General features: G+C 40.2%; 1 protein-coding gene across 4 annotated transcripts in view; it reads left to right on the forward strand.

The window, feature by feature from the left end:
* The window catches only part of CAMKMT (calmodulin-lysine N-methyltransferase), a 240867-nt gene that overhangs the window by 200538 nt on the left and 26350 nt on the right, over positions 1 to 13979 (forward strand). For 3 of the 4 annotated variants that reach the window (XM_036435198.2, XM_036435197.2, XM_036435196.2), the window contains exons 4-7: positions 306 to 366; positions 2415 to 2469; positions 3553 to 3616; positions 11130 to 11196. In XM_036435198.2, the coding sequence (XP_036291091.1) occupies positions 306 to 366; positions 2415 to 2469; positions 3553 to 3616; positions 11130 to 11196 (247 nt within the window). The remainder of the gene's footprint in view (positions 1 to 305; positions 367 to 2414; positions 2470 to 3552; positions 3617 to 11129; positions 11197 to 13979) is intronic. The other variant, XM_036435200.2, reaches the window with a different exon arrangement.

Here is a 13979-nt window from a genome sequence, read left to right on the forward strand (position 1 = left end):
AACTTTTGATATTTGAAATTTGGTTATTATTGTTTTTGCTGTTTTGTTGTGATTGACATTTAGTAAAATTTATTTAGACTATTGTACCATTTTCCTGAGTTATAAATCTTACCATCATAAAATCAACAACCAAGGAAACTCATGTGATATAATGCTACTAATAATTGTGTTACATTTGTTTAAAGTCAACATGGCTTACACGGAACATAATTTTTAAAAGCCATTTCTTAAGGGCATGACTACAAAGAATGAGTATAAAAGAGACTTCTATAATAACAAAAGGTGTATGCCCTTGTGTTTTTCAGGCATCTGGCCGGCTGAAGAGGTTTTGGCTTACTACTGCCTCAAGCACAGTGAGATATTCAGGTACAAAGCTGCACCGAAAAATACTTTTCTCCCCCAGCTCATGATGGGTATTGGATCTGCATGTTAAAGATTGTTATGATTACACTCTTCAAATTAAATTGTTTGAAAGATAAGAAAAGAAGAGAGAGAGAGAGAGTAAAAGAAAACAGAAAGGAGAAAAAGTTCTTGGCAAAACATGTTGCTTCTAAAAAAAAAAAAATCTGAATTGCCTTTGGGTACTAATATTGCACAGCAAGCTTTTTGCTATATGTCAAAAGCTTTTGATTTTCACTCAAGGCTTTTTATTTCACTTTGATTTTGGGGAAACAAAAGTGAAGCTCCAATCAATCCTTACTGATTGTAAAGGTCAAAAAAAAAACAACAAAAAACCCACAAAGACAATAAAGACTTTCTTTAAACTTCTGCCAGAGAAGTCACTACAGAATTTTTAATAGATATCCCACAGCTATTATGTAAGGGTGCCATCCCACCCCTGGTTTGTAAAGGTGTTTTGTATACTAACAACGTGCATTCATAAAATATAGTAGTAATGCATAGTAATTACAGATTCATGCTACAGAAATAAATGTTTTCAACTGTCAGTGTGCATTATAGATCCAACCCATGCATGAGATTTAGTGGAAAAACAAACAAACAAAAAACAACACCTTCTTTTATTTGAAAATTATAAAGATGTTTGGTAGACCCAGAAAATAAAGGTTTTTCATTTTAAATCTCATTTTATAGAAGTCATCCAGCAGAAGCTTCCTGAATAGCCCATTATGATTCCAGACAAGCTGTTAGAGATCATGGCGTGTGTGTTTTAGCAATATGTACTTACAAGGCTGGGTCAATAATGTATATTTTTTGAAGTTCAATGGGTCTATATTTACCAACTAGACTGTAATTGCTTTGAACAACTAAATGCCCATTAAGTGTATTTTGGACTATGAATGTTCTTGTTTGGCTTTTTCTCCTCCCCTTCCCTCTCTTTCCACCTCTCCCTCCCTTTTAGTGCTGCTTCCCACCCTACTCCCCGCCCCCCTCGCCCTTTGGGTGAGGTAATAAACTTCCCAAACTGCAATGAAGAAACAATCTTAAGAATCTAAACATGTAGAATAAAAAAACAGGGCGGTATTGAATTTGGGCTGCAGAGCTGCCTGCCCTGAACGCCTGGCATTTGCTCATCTCGCTGTGCTTCAGCTTGACTGGAGCTCCAATCAGCGGGCAGGGGGCCGGGGCGAGGATGTCACCCGTGGAGCACTGATATTTAGGCACAAAGAGGAAGGTAAGTGCAGAGTGCCACGTTAGCCTTGTCAGCTTTAAGTTGGAGCCGCTCTACTTGGGAGCCGGCGAGCAGCGAAGTCAGCGCCCAGTCATTACTTTAGCTGGGTTTGCTGGCTTCACCATATTATGTCCCTGCATTGTTTATTCACAGTGTTGCATGGGGTCAATTGTGACTTAAGTGTTAATTGCTAAATGTTCTTTGTGTAATTGTTCTTTATGGGGGCGGTTCAGTTTTCCCAAATGTTTTGGTTTGTTTTACATTATTTTTTTTTTCTAAATTCAAGATTGCATTTATTTTGTGTGTGTGTGTGTGTGTGTGTGTGTGTGTGTGTGTGTGTGTGTGACTATAATATAGGTCTAGACACACTCAGATATATTCTTCATTTACTTGTCTAACTGTTTTTGAAGGAGTGAATGTGGATTAACAGTGTTACCCTTTCCTGACAATTATCTTTCGCTACTCTAGCTAGTTTAGTCCTAAAAGACAGCGCCATTGACAAGGGAAAAAAAGGGAACCTTCTCAGATTTTTCAGCTCAGCGGTGGCAGTGTTGCAGTGAACACTAATGAGGGGACCCCCGCTGGGTTGCCTGCTTTGTGACTTTTCTATTTCATAATTATTTTTAAAACGCAAAACGACATGAGGTAGCCCAGTCATGTCTCCGCAACTTCCTGGTAGCGCCGTTCTTCCTGCAGATGGCAATTTGTTCTTGTAACATATATATCTCTGTGACCATTTTCATCTCATTTGTATGGGTTCTACCATTTCTTTTCTCTCTTTCAGGGACCTTGCTGTGTGTGAGCTAGGGGGTGGCATGACATGCTTGGCTGGGCTCATGGTAGGTCTTTTCTCAATTCCAATCTCATTCAGAGGGAGGAACAATAGGAAAAATGTTCCAGGGCCTCCAACTGCTGGGTCAGAGAACCGTCAACAGCGTCAGCTGCGGTCAAGCTGCCGGGTCTTGAGAGACCTTCTAGATTGACTTACTTTCGGATCATATTGATTTTTTATGGCTGCCTCGATGAGCAGAAACATTTTCCCTCCGTGAGTCGATATCGCTTGTCGTGACATTCCAGGCCTCTCGCAGTCTTTCTTTGCCATAGCGAAAGCATTTCCCCCCCCTCCCCTTTCAGATTATAGTCCCATTTGCTAAGATACAGGAATAGCCCGGCGAATCACAGTTGGAGCACCATGATATAGCTGCTAATGTTTTGCCTGCATTATTACACCAACAAACATGATCCAGAGCGCTCCGTAATTAGATTCTTTTGAATTAGATTGGCCATTCAGGAACGTTGTTCCCCATTCTCTGGGTTCTGAGTCATGTATTCAGGAGATACTATGTAGCGGCACAGTGCATTAGACAAGTTTTTATGTCTCTACAAATAAAAGCATATTGTTACCCTGATTGGCATTTGACAAACCTGTCGCTCTCGCACAATGTGTCGAGGTTACAGCCCAATGTGCGAGCATGTCAAAGCTCACAAAAAAATTACCCTCACAAAGCCATCTGCCTGCAATGCAAAGTTATATGAAGGGCATCAGGCAGTCAGACAGAAGCAGGCTGAAAGGCAGAGTGACAGCCTCGTATGATGGCTCCACTAGATAAACAGAAGCCCACAAATGAAAGCCTCTCAGAATACCATCATCCGCTGTCACAATGCAATTACCGAACAGAATGATAGCAAGATAGAGGCTCCCGCAAATGGAATGATAAAAGTATTGACTGATTTGATTGAATGATTAAAATAATGCAGACATAAAATGAAAAAAGATTGAAGATTGTTACAGAGAAATAGGTGAGGAAGCATGATACTGAAGGCTTGTCACTCCTGTCTTCACTTCCACACAGACAAGCATATTTGCTCATTGTTTGCTGTGTTCCTTTTTTTTTTCTTTTTTTCTTTTTTTTCTTTTCCAGGTTGCTATTTCTGCAGATGTCAAAGAAGTTCTGTTAACTGATGGGAATGAAAAGGCCATCAGAAGTATCCTTATTCGGATAGGAAACGGGGTTTGGTGCGTTCTTTCCTCCCTCTACCCCTAACCCCCTCCAGGAACAATTGATATAAAAGAAGACAGCATGGGGTATTATAAAAGAGTTTCTCCCATACATATGATAAGTAATTAAGAAAAAGTAGAACTATATGGAGTTCATGGGGCAAGATGAAGTGTTTTTTATTTTGATAGATTTGAATGGTCACTTCTTAAAGGAGCCTATGATTTGTGGACTATTCAAGGCAGGAAGAACATTTGTTTCCAAATAATTTTCAGGCATTCTTGTTTTTTTAATTTTTTTTATATTTCCATTGAAATTTGCCGGCACAAGATAAATGATTTAATATTTATGACATTGGCTGTTGCACACAAAAATTAGCTTCCAAGTTCATGCTCATCTTTACCTTTCTTGTGTTTGATCATGCACGTCTGGTGCCATGTAATATCATGCCTACTCTAATTTCTGAGGGTTTACTTCTATCTCCCTGATGAAAAACAGCTAGCATGTTTTCATTATTTCCTTTTATTTAGGATTATAAAAGCTATCTCTTTTTCCCTGCCATGCTATTACAGTTCAAACCTCATTCTATTAGATTATGCTTTACTAATATGTACACAGAGTTCATGAAAATTGAACTGTACTTTAACTAAGAAAGCAAGCATAATTTGTAGCTACTTTAGCAATCGAGCTGATTTGCTCAGGGGCAGTTAACAGCCGTTAGAAATTGAGAGGAAAAGTGGAAGATATGTTTGCCTTGGGTTTTTTGGTGTGCCTTCCATTTACATTCTGAAGAAGGTAATCTCCTTATTTGAATTTGAGACTCCTAAAATGTCAAAGCAGGCCTGATTTTTTTTTTTTTTGTGTGGCATCTTACGTAAAGCCTTTTTAAAAATTATTTTCTTTTGCTACCTCCACTCTGTAATATTTTTTTTTGAAAATAAAATTTGCAGCAGCTCCATCAGGCTGCTCCGAAAGGAGGAAGGAGGTACCAGAAGCACAGTAGCTGATATTGTGCAGCAGCACTTGTGAGCCCCACCCTGCTAATTGCCTGACAGACTTTAAAAAAAAATAAAAAAAAATTTCAGGAAGGAAAAACAGCCAATCACAGGCTTGGCCTTTCACACAAGGGAAAGAGATCACAAAAGGTGCTTCCTTTTTTAAAATGCAGGATTTTAATCATGATCTTCAGGCTGTCGCAAGTTTCTCAAAATATTCCTGCAGATGAACCCATGTTGTTCATTCACTCTGCTTTTATTCTGGGTTATTCTGTGCACGCTATCATTTCCCTGTGCTCCTCCTCCGCATGTCAGGGAACACAGAGTGAGAGAGGGAGTCAGGTATGCCTCCGGCTCAGCCCCAGCCGATCTGTGCTTCCAGGGGCAAAAAGCAGGGGCAGGGTTCTTGGGCAAGAGACGGTCATTTTGGCCACAGAAACTTTCAGCTTGGGCCCAGCAACCTGAGGGTGTCCTGAAGTCAGCAGGTGTCTCATTTAACAGGCTCAGGAACCAATTAGAACTTTTAACCAACTCTGGGAAACATCTGCAGTCCGCATGTAAATTTAATGACACTAGAATCAGGATCGAGCTCCACTGCAGAGCTTTCAAAGAAAAGAAGCAACACTAAGTCAGTAATTAACACACCTCTGCTTTAAAACAGCAAAGATGCCAGGCCGGCTCCTGAAATCAGAGAGGAAATCTCGGATTCTGTATTCACCCTGCCGGCCTTTCAAAGAAATGATTGGTGCAGCCCCCTCCCAAGAAAATGGATTTTTAACATTTGGTCCTCAGAAGCTCAGCCCTGAGAGTGCTTTATTGTGCCAGGGTTTACAATGGGTTTAATATAGCGGGGTGCCAGAGGGCAGGAGGGGAGAGACTCTACAATGTAGATAAAGTAGGGCCTTTCAGGATGCAGACCCAAACGGGCAGACCTTCCTAGTGCAGTGCAGTTTCTGTCATGCCGTTTGTTCTATGTTTGTGTGCATCTTTCTGTGGTAACTAGATCTAATTTTTTTTTAATTAAAAGAACAAGCATGCATCAAGCCTTAAAAAACTGGCAATGTGTTTTTCCTGCTCTTAATACTAATGATATCCTGACTTGCTCACAGAGCTTACAGCTGGCACTCATCCTGAGCAGTTTTGCTGAGGGAGGTTAATATGAATGAAAAAAAAATTTTTTTTTTTCTATGTGTGTGCCCATTTTCTGTTAGAATGACTAATTCACTGAATCACATGCTGTGGATGCATATGGATTGAAACAGACTCATTTAAAAATTACTGTTTACATCTTTCCTTTAAAATTTTAGGAAGCCTAAATTATATAGCAGTGGTAGGATATTATTCAAAAATTACTTTCTATAAAGTAAAAGTGGATGTCAACCAAAAAAAATCAAAAGTGGGGGAAAAACATTGCCAGAAGCCAGAAAAAATCTCTAAGCAAAGCTGCTAATTATTCTTAATGGGCAAGATGAGCACATTAAGAAACAAATGAATACATCAGGGAAATGTAATTGAAAGTCGACCTGGCAATTGCGCATCACATCTGAGTATTGGCCTGTATATTATTCTCATCTTTTAAAAAATTATTTCTGTTGTTCTTGTCATCTGAATTTAATAAATCTAGCTGAGCCTTACTTCCTAGTCTCTTACTCTTCTAACATTCTGATTCTTACCTTTTTTAAAAAAAAAAAATAGGGCATTTCCTGATATTTTCTTTTTATCTTCTGTTATTTCTGATTTTTAAATATGTGAGGCAATGAAAGGATGTGTTGTTATGAATCTTTATATCATAGAAACACATCAACCAGTTGTGAGGTTATTTTATTCACTATCTTCCTAACATGTATCAAGTGGATTAGCTGTATCTTCTAGAGCAGTGGTCGCCAACCTTTTGGACCTCACGGACCACTAGTGGTCCACCGACTGCCGGTTGGCAACCGCTGTCTAGAGCTCTCTACCTTGACCTGGAAAGCTAGGTGTCGATTTGAGATTTATTAAACAGAGATAGCTGAAAAGAGGTGAAGGCTTAAGGTATAAGCGAATGTTGTAAGTCTGAACATTTTCTCAGACTCCTGGGTGGATGTCTCTGAGGCTCTCCGTGGTCCTTAAACTACAGAGTCCCCTATCTCAGAGGGCCTCTCCTTACTGATGCCGTCATTTAGCTGTACTCAGAGAGAACAAAGGATAAATTAGAAAATAGCATCATTTGGTTCATCCATTTCTCAAATTTATCTTTGTCTTTGGTGCTGCCCTTTTAGTGTAATTAAGAATTCTCCTAGTGCCCACAGATAATAATTACTCCTTAAAATTTGTAGCTGGCGATGGCAATGACATAAGAATAGAGGAGAGAAAGGATATATTGAGTTATTATTATGCTAAACTTCTTCCAAATCATAATGAATAAAAGTACAACATCTAAAGGAGAGCAGCCCTCACTACTCGCCCAACGCAAGCATCCCGCCTTGACCCCTCCTCAGTAAACATCAAGTTGTCATCTGCAGCATCTGGCAATGCTTGGTGACACATTTGCTGTGCCCCTGACCTAAGCATCTCATCCCCACAGAGTGCACAGTCTGGATCATGATCTCAAACTTAAGATTCTTCCAAATTTGGTTAATTTCATGTCCATTTTAGAGGATACCCCTGGCTTACCATTATTTTAACAGAATCCCTGGTTTAAAGGCATCGATCAGTGAAGCCACACGTGGACTGTGCAGTCTGATTGGGGAGAGTTGGGACCTTGGGAATGCCGGGCCCTCCTTCTCCATCCAGACCTCTCCTGCAATACCCACACCAGCTGAACTATTGATGCCACCACTCCTGTTTACAAGATGAGTCATAAATGGACTTTTGTGTGCCTCATACTGGGCAAGAACTCAAGAAGTAGCTTTGAAACTTGATTTTTAGTTAATTAATTAAAATTAATTCAGCCAGCATTCATTGCAGGCATTTCAGGTGCTCAAGAGACAGCAGAGGACAAGACAGACCAAGTCCCTGTCTTTGTGGGTCACAGCTTGGTTAGAGCACATTTATACATGTAAATCTACAGGGCAGAAGTTCTTGGATTTCCTCCAGTTATTAGAATTCTACAATATAAATGTTCACTTAATTGTCTCTGAGTGGCAGGGAAAGAAGGTAAAGCTTAATTGCCAAATCTCATTTGAGTTACAATCACCAGCCTCTTCATCGCTCCAAAGCTTTTACTTGAATTATTGGAAAAGATAATTAATTGACATGAATTAGGCACCTACTATGTGTCAGGTTCCTCGTATGTGACCCAATAAGCCTATAGATGAGGGATCATCATTCCTGTTTTTGAGATGGAGCTCAGGGAGGTTAATTGACTCACGTTTGCACAGCCACTGAGAATCGGAACCAGCACTAGAAGCCAGGGTCAGTTGACTTCAAAGTGCATTTTTCTCCCATTAAACAACTCTCTTTACCAAAAGCCAGGTTGCTTGGATGAAGGTCCTCTTGCATTTCCTCAGCGCCCTCTGCAAGAAAAGTTCTCTCATCCATAAACCACAGTTGACATTGCTAAAAGAGTTCAGATCACCTCTATGCCATCTTCTCAATTCATGTGAGTAATAAGCACACTTAGGAATATTTTGCGACCTTTAAATTAGCAAATATTGCCACATCAAGTAATTTTAAAAACTTTAGAAATAAAAATAAACAGGGTTTACATAATAATTTCATAGTTTCCTGCTCTCACCTTTGATGTCCCAGTGAAACAATAAAGGAAACATGAACCAAGAAAGTAATGCCTTGTGAATCGCAATGTTCTTTTTCAAATGCTTTCTTGTTTAAACAGCAATACCAATTCTCCAGAATGTATATGTGACTACTGATAAATATAGCAACCACTAATTGCAGAAGGAGATTAATATTTTGAATAATATCATGTATAATATGTAACTTAATTTGTTGAAATAAGTGGTATTATTATGCAAAAATATAATTTTAAGAATAAAAATCAACTGAAGCAAAATTATAATGGAGCCCCACTCCTAAACTTTGCTTCATTTGAGAAGACCATGTGGAGCTAGAATCCTGGCGTCCTTTTAGCCACAAGCATGTGTCCTCTGGCTCTGGAAGTCTGCTTGCCCAGGCAAGGCGATTGGAGGTGATTACTCTGCATCCATTGAACCAGAAATCTCTCTGATTTCTCAGTCTGAAGCCTAGCGTTTCCCATGCTGACAACCCAATGTGATTTTTCCCAGGGCCCTCCTGGAGATAGTGTTGTGTAATGTAAATGGCCAAGCACCTCCCACTGACGTCTCCCAGAAGGTGGGTGCAGTTTAGAGAACACGATTGGGTCCATCCTGCTCAGAACTGTCCCGGATGGACTGACTCCATTGGATTGAGTTTCCTTTATTATGCTGAGGTGACACAGAAGAAAGGCAATATTTATTATTGGGCACAGTGCCAACTAGAGGAACCACCCAGAAACCCCCTCTAAAGTAAAGGGTAGGGATCAGAATGTCAGAATCTCTCTCTTAAGGTAGTATTTTTACACACGATTGACATTTTTTTTTTCTAAACCAAGTATATTTTCTTCCCAGTTCTAAAAAATAAAGCAGCCTAAATACTGCTGCGAATTTTTTCATTTAAAAAAAAATTGCTCCTAGAATATAAATATATATGCTTGCTTCAGCCTGACCACCTGCAGTCACGGGCTTATAAATGGTATAAAAGTATATAGTGTTAAGATGTTTACTAAAAATTATTAATAGGTTTTCCGAGTTATATAATTTCATTTCCCTGTGACTATTTTATAAAAAAGTATTACCTCCAGTAACAAAATAACATGTTTTGCTTGATAGATTAGGCATGTACTCACAGGACGCGACAGGTGTACCTGTCACATTATGGCTTGCAGTTGGCTGCCATGGAAACACTGACTCGGGTGTGGCCAGCGTGTGGGGGAGCTCAGTCAAAAACCAGTTGTCAGCTGACTACTCATTTTGTTCTCAGAATAAAGATGTCAGCTGTCCTTCTCTACAAGACGTAGAAGACTTTCCTGAAATACTTTCTTCCTGAAATAGAACTGTAGGCCTATGTGTCATTTCAGTTAATCAAAACAAGTAGGCAAATTAGTCTCTTTCATTTTTTTAATGAATGTAATTTAACAGTATTTAATTTGCATACAGGAAAGTTCATCCAGGAAAGAAAAAGAAAAAAAGTCTGCCGTATAGCACTTTTGTAAACCTCAGCAAAGCCCTTCATTAGGAGACCTAATTGATTTTTCCTCCCCTCTCCGGGGGGAAGAAAGCTATCGCAGTACCTGCTCATTCACTCCGAGAAGAAATGGGTGTGCCTGGTGTTTCAAGCAGAGATGTGGGTTAGAACGCCCTGTGGCTCTGTTCTTGCAGGGAGGGAGACCTGGGCCTGAGCTCGCCTCCAGCATTCAGGAAATGTGTTTTTCTGAGCAATAGGGGAACATCGCTTGTCTGCTTGGTGTCCTCCCCATGGGCCCACTTTAGTTCAGCTTGCAGCCTTCGCTGGAATTATTTTATTTCTTGTTTATGTAAGCCTGCCTTATTCCAAAAGAGGGATTTTGAGGTTTCTTACAGTGACATGTAGAATATACCATGTGCAATAAAGGAGAAAGTGAGGGCAATTGAAAATGAGAAAGCCAAGAACACATGATGAAGCCAGGGGTGGAGGTCGGTATAGAAGATACACCCAGCAGGGAGGAGCTGCTGTGGCTGTCAGACTTGGGTCTGAGAAGCACAGGGACTAGAGCAAAAAGAGAAAGAGGAACAGTTATAAAGTTTATAGAAGTTGAAGCAAAACTAACTGTCAATCTGAAGTCTAGCATTTCCCATGCTGACCCCCAGTGTGATTTTCCCCATGGGCCCTCCTGGCGATGGTGTTGCGTGATGTAAATGACCAGCTCCCCAAGACATTTTCCAATAGACATGGCTCTTTTTGCACAAGTGCTTGCACACCAGCAGATGGCCAAAGGCCGGAGCGTAAGACCATGAGGACAGTGCATCGAGGGGCCTTTCACCGGGTTGATGTTCTTTAGTAATTTATTTTCTCTCGAAGAATCTCTGGGCTTCTCTTCATCTTCCTCATCCCACTTCCTCCCAAGTTTTCTCTGCTGCTCATCCCACCCTCCCTCCTAGCTTTCACCCTGGAATGTCTCAGGAGACTGCCCATTGCCCTCCCCGGTGACTGCGGACCTTTGCTTTTGAAGTGAGTGGGGCTTGTACCTAGGGGAGAGTCATCTCCCCCACCGGTGCCCCCAGTGGGCCTTGCCCGGATGTTCCCTGAGTGTCCATTTCCCAGGTAACAACACTGCAGCCCAGGGAATTCAAAGAGATTGCCTGTGGCAAGTAATTTAACATTTGGTGGGAGGGCCAGAGCCTGCCTTATATCACCCTACACCTCTTCTCTTGTCACTGACCCCCTGTCCGATAACATCCCTGTGGTTGTGGGCTTTTATTTATTTATTTTTAGTCCATTGACAGCAGAAGCTTTCTTAACTACGTCCGACAGATGTGAGAGACATCATCCAAAGGAATCAGAAGGCTGGTGTGTTTAAGACTCAGAACGTATCAAGCTGGTAAGTTACCTTCCTGCATCAACACGCTCTGGTTTAAAGTGCTTTTGTCCATACTCTGGGTGATCATTAAAAATAATAAGAGCTAACATTTAGTGAGCATTTACTGTTCTAAGCATTTTATAAGTATCTTATTCAATGTTCACAAAAACCATAATGAGGCAAGCAGGTATTCTTATTACCCTAAATAAATAGATGAGGAAAAACTGAAGATAAACATATTGTACACTGGGTGGAAATTATGTAGGGTTGAGAGTGTACCGTGTGAGGTTGAGAGAAACCCAGCCACCTGCTTTATTTAATTATGTATTCCTTGATAGACTTTTTTCTTTTTTGGAGAGGAAAGGAAATGAAGAGAAAGAGACAGATTTGCTCTTCCACTTATTGATGCTAACACTGGTTGATTCTTGTACATGCCTTTGACCTGGAATCAAACCCGAAACCTTTCAGTCTATGGGCCAATGCACTAACCACTGAGAAACACCAGCCAGGGCCAGATATGCATTTTTCAATCCTGTATGAAAATGCTGGCTGATAGCACAGGGAGCAGTGTGCTGTGTGTTTTTATATAAATGAACAAACCGGTTCTGTTTCCCAGAACACTGCTGGCAAGTCCTAGAAAGAGCATTCTTAGGAGCCATTGCTTCCAGCGCAGACTTCAGGCCCTTCTGGAGAGGACTTCCTTTTTGGATGTGGTTCTCAACCTGGTCTTTTAGTTATCAATCAAATGCACACTTGCTATGTTGTCCTCATTTACATTTATGGAATGCTTCAGGTCATTTGTGAGCATTTGAGTGTATTTCAGCATATGGAATCAGGGAATAATAGATTTCAGCATCATGCTGTGAAGAGAGGTTGTGTTTTTACAAGACATAATGTTGTTTACTGGGTGTTAATAATCACTAATAAATAAACATATCTAGACTTCTAAAATGTTGCATTTTGAGAAATCAAAATGTCAAGTGTTTAACTTACGAAGTGTAATAGTATTTTCTGTCATCTCTTCATAAAATAATTAAGTTACAAAAAAGAAGTAAAATGGCATTGTTCCACACAGTACATATTCAAAAAATGCTTACTATAATACATGGCCTTTGTTTCTATTATCTGTTCTCAAAATGCTACTTCTAAATATATTGTTCTGATATGTACCTCGTAGACATATAGTCTATATGTCAAAAAAACTACTCCAAGGTAGTTTTGTGTGTGTGTGTGTGTGTGTGTCTTTATTTCATATCAACTCTGGTCAATTTCTTCATTTTTAACCACTGCAAGCATTTTGTCCAAAATCTACTAAAGAGCTTTGTCAGAAAACAGGTGAATGAGTTAGTCCTTGAAATGCCTTGATCTTTTATTAAGAAGCTACTTGACCACTTAACCTTTAAGAAGCTAAGAGGAAACTGCCAACCAGTGATGTAATAATCAGTATTCCCCTGCCATCTACTGCTTTCCCACCCATGACCAGTGCAATATGATAAAAAGCCTTCGCTCCACAGGAGAAGAAAGAAAAGGAAACCGCTCACAAAAGAGCTAAGATATGGCACAATATTCCTTTTTTTAATGCCTCGATGCATATGCAGAATCTCTTCTCCAAATTGGAGGTGTGGGATAACAGTCGCGACAGATAACGAAGAGGTATTTACCACAGCTCCAAAGCCCACATATGTGAGCCAAATATTTCTGCTATTAAGAAGCACTTCAGAGCTTGACATGAAGTTTATAACAGCTAAATGTCTCCTGTGACTTCATTTGCAAAGAAGATAGAAAAGCAAAAAGGAAAAATCATGATCTGAGAACTGGGAGCCTAGGAAATTGTGCTTTTAAAAAAAAGGAACAAAAAGCCACACAGAGGTTAGACTGGCCCTCTGAGCTCCCATTTTCACTGCCCTGACCGTGTTCTCTAACGACCAGCACTTCTCCTGCCATCGAGCCTCTGCCTGCCTCTCACACAGGGCAGACCCAGGTTGTGTGGGGCCTGAAACTTATGTTGAGGGCCCTCTTTAGGGTGATGAATTTGATTATACCTTACTTCAGCAAATTTTACAGAAGCATACTACCGAGTGAACGCATTACTAGGGCTCCTCATGGCAGTTAAGCTTCATTAGCTTCCCAGTAAATCCAGCCCTGCTCTCATAAACGCCACCAACCTTGCCCAGAATAACGCTCTTCCCTTGTCTACGTCCTTACCCCCTCTGTTCCATTGTAATCCCCGCCTGGTCGTTGCTAAATATGAAAGACCTGGTGGGAAAGCCCAGGAGCTTTAGCTCTGGCCAAGGAAGAGCTAGGGTGTTCCTGGGTGAGGCATATAGCAATGATACCTCAAAGATCTTAATACAGTTTTTTTGATGTTTCATTCATTTGTTCATCCTTGCAGCCATCCATTCATTTACCTAATATGTCCAAGGTAGTCTGCCTTTGAGAACGTAAGTTGTGCAATAATCAAGAATAATTCTCGAACAAAGGAAGCGGTGCTGCTAAATATAGCTAGAGATTGGTGAAAGAGCAAATGTATTTACAGCATCTCAATTGTTAGGTTTATCTGAAGCTGTCTTCCAAACGGTGACGGTCTCATAAAGAACCATTCAGAGCTTTTGACGCCTACTTATTTCTAGGTGTTCCAGAATTAGTGAGTGGCGTCATTCTATGGGTAATATGAACAGTTACGAATTTAAAAAAAAAAAAATCTATTAAATATACCCTGCTGTGATATTAAAAGTGAATTTCTACTTAAGAAAAAAGGTTATCTTTGTGTGAAAATTGCTAGTGAATTTAGGCCTGTGACTTTT

This window comes from Pipistrellus kuhlii, unplaced genomic scaffold (genome assembly GCF_014108245.1).
Source record: "Pipistrellus kuhlii isolate mPipKuh1 unplaced genomic scaffold, mPipKuh1.p scaffold_m20_p_13, whole genome shotgun sequence".
Lineage (NCBI taxonomy): Eukaryota > Metazoa > Chordata > Mammalia > Chiroptera > Vespertilionidae > Pipistrellus > Pipistrellus kuhlii.